At 65.0% G+C, this 1,514-nt stretch overlaps 1 protein-coding gene across 1 annotated transcript in view; it reads left to right on the top strand.

Annotated features, from left to right (window-relative positions):
• CIC (capicua transcriptional repressor) overlaps nt 1-1,514 on the top strand; it is a 15,612-nt gene that overhangs the window by 8,204 nt on the left and 5,894 nt on the right. Inside the window, exons 6-8 of the mRNA XM_025195424.1 lie at nt 652-841; nt 938-1,100; nt 1,172-1,506. Of these exons, the coding sequence (XP_025051209.1) occupies nt 652-841; nt 938-1,100; nt 1,172-1,506 (688 nt within the window). The remainder of the gene's footprint in view (nt 1-651; nt 842-937; nt 1,101-1,171; nt 1,507-1,514) is intronic.

The raw sequence follows: 1,514 nt of genomic DNA, 5'->3' as shown, positions 1-1,514 counted from the left end.
CCCCCCCAGTTTCCCCCAGTGGAAGTCCTTAAGAAAGTTTGAGGGCATGCTGTACTCCCCTCCCCCCCACCCCATCCCCACATGACATGTTCCATGTTCCCCTCTAGAACTAGGAGATTCCATGGCAGGGGAGGGCAGTTATTTTGGGCGGAGGGCCACTTACTGAGTTTTGGCAAGCCATCAAGGGCCACGTGACAGGCAGCCAGGGGCAGATAAATATTAATTTTCTAAATTTTTTAGGGGCCCTAAGGGCCGGATAGAATGGCCTGGCGGGCCAGATTCAGCCTGCGGGCTGTATTTTGCCCACCCCTATTCCATGGGCTATTCCCCTTTCTCCCCTACGTGGTACATTCCATAGGAATTAGCGCTCCCCTCCCTTTCACCCCAACCTGGTATGTTCCAAGGGGGTCTGTGCACCCCCCACTTTGCTCACAAGTGGTACACCCCATGCAGGTGCACCCACCCACCACAAGGACCCCCATCCTCTGCACAGCATGAGGGGTCCCCATCATCTCTGCATGGCATGTACCAGGAGTTCCCCGGGGTCCCCGTGCCCTCCGCACAGCCCGTTCCATGAGGCCCCCAAGGGTCCCCAGCCACAGGGGAAGGAGTGGGGCACAGCTCATGTGCATACTGATGTTGCCCCTCTGCACGGCAGCGGGAGAAAGACCACATCCGGCGGCCCATGAATGCCTTCATGATCTTCAGCAAGCGGCACCGGGCGCTGGTGCACCAACGGCACCCCAACCAGGACAACCGCACCGTCAGCAAGATCCTGGGCGAGTGGTGGTACGCGCTGGGCCCCAAGGAGAAGCAGAAATACCATGACCTCGCCTTCCAGGTGCCGCGGGGCAGGGGGTGGCACGGCATGGTGCGGGGGCAGGGCTGGGGGGCACCCTGGCCTGACCCCAACCCCCGGTACCATGCGACCATGCAGGTCAAAGAGGCACACTTCAAGGCACACCCCGACTGGAAGTGGTGCAACAAGGATCGCAAGAAGTCGAGCTCGGAGGCCAAGGCGCCGGGGCCAGGGCCAGGGCCTGGGGGGGGGCCCAAGGAGCCGCGGGAGCGCAGCATGTCGGAGACGGCAGCTGCTGCAGGTGAGCCCTCCCCACCCCGGGGTGCGCCCTACCCACCCATGCCCGCTCATTCTCTGCTCTGCTCTCCACAGCCTCGGCAGAGCTGCCGGATGCCAAAACGGGGGCAGGAGTTGGGGCTGCGCTGCCCATGGCGCCGGCAGGGGGTGCCAGCGCGCAGCACCCGCGACCCCGTGCCTTCTCACACAGTGGGGTGCACGGCCTAGACGCGGGGCCCCGTGATGCCCAGGCGCTGCAGGACCTCACCCAGGTACCAGGGCGGGCTCCAGGGGCGGGTCATGGCGTGGCCACCCCTGCTCATGCTGCCCCATCCCCGCTGCAGATGTGCACGGGGCAGGCACCCTACGGCGCAGCAGCCAGCAAGGGACCCTTCGGGGGGTTTGCAGCACCCCCGGGTGCGGCGGCGCGGGCCCCCGC

Source organism: Alligator sinensis, unplaced genomic scaffold (genome assembly GCF_000455745.1).
Source record: "Alligator sinensis unplaced genomic scaffold, ASM45574v1 scaffold1575_2, whole genome shotgun sequence".
NCBI lineage: Eukaryota > Metazoa > Chordata > Crocodylia > Alligatoridae > Alligator > Alligator sinensis.
This window is presented reverse-complemented; position numbering and strand designations above follow the sequence as displayed.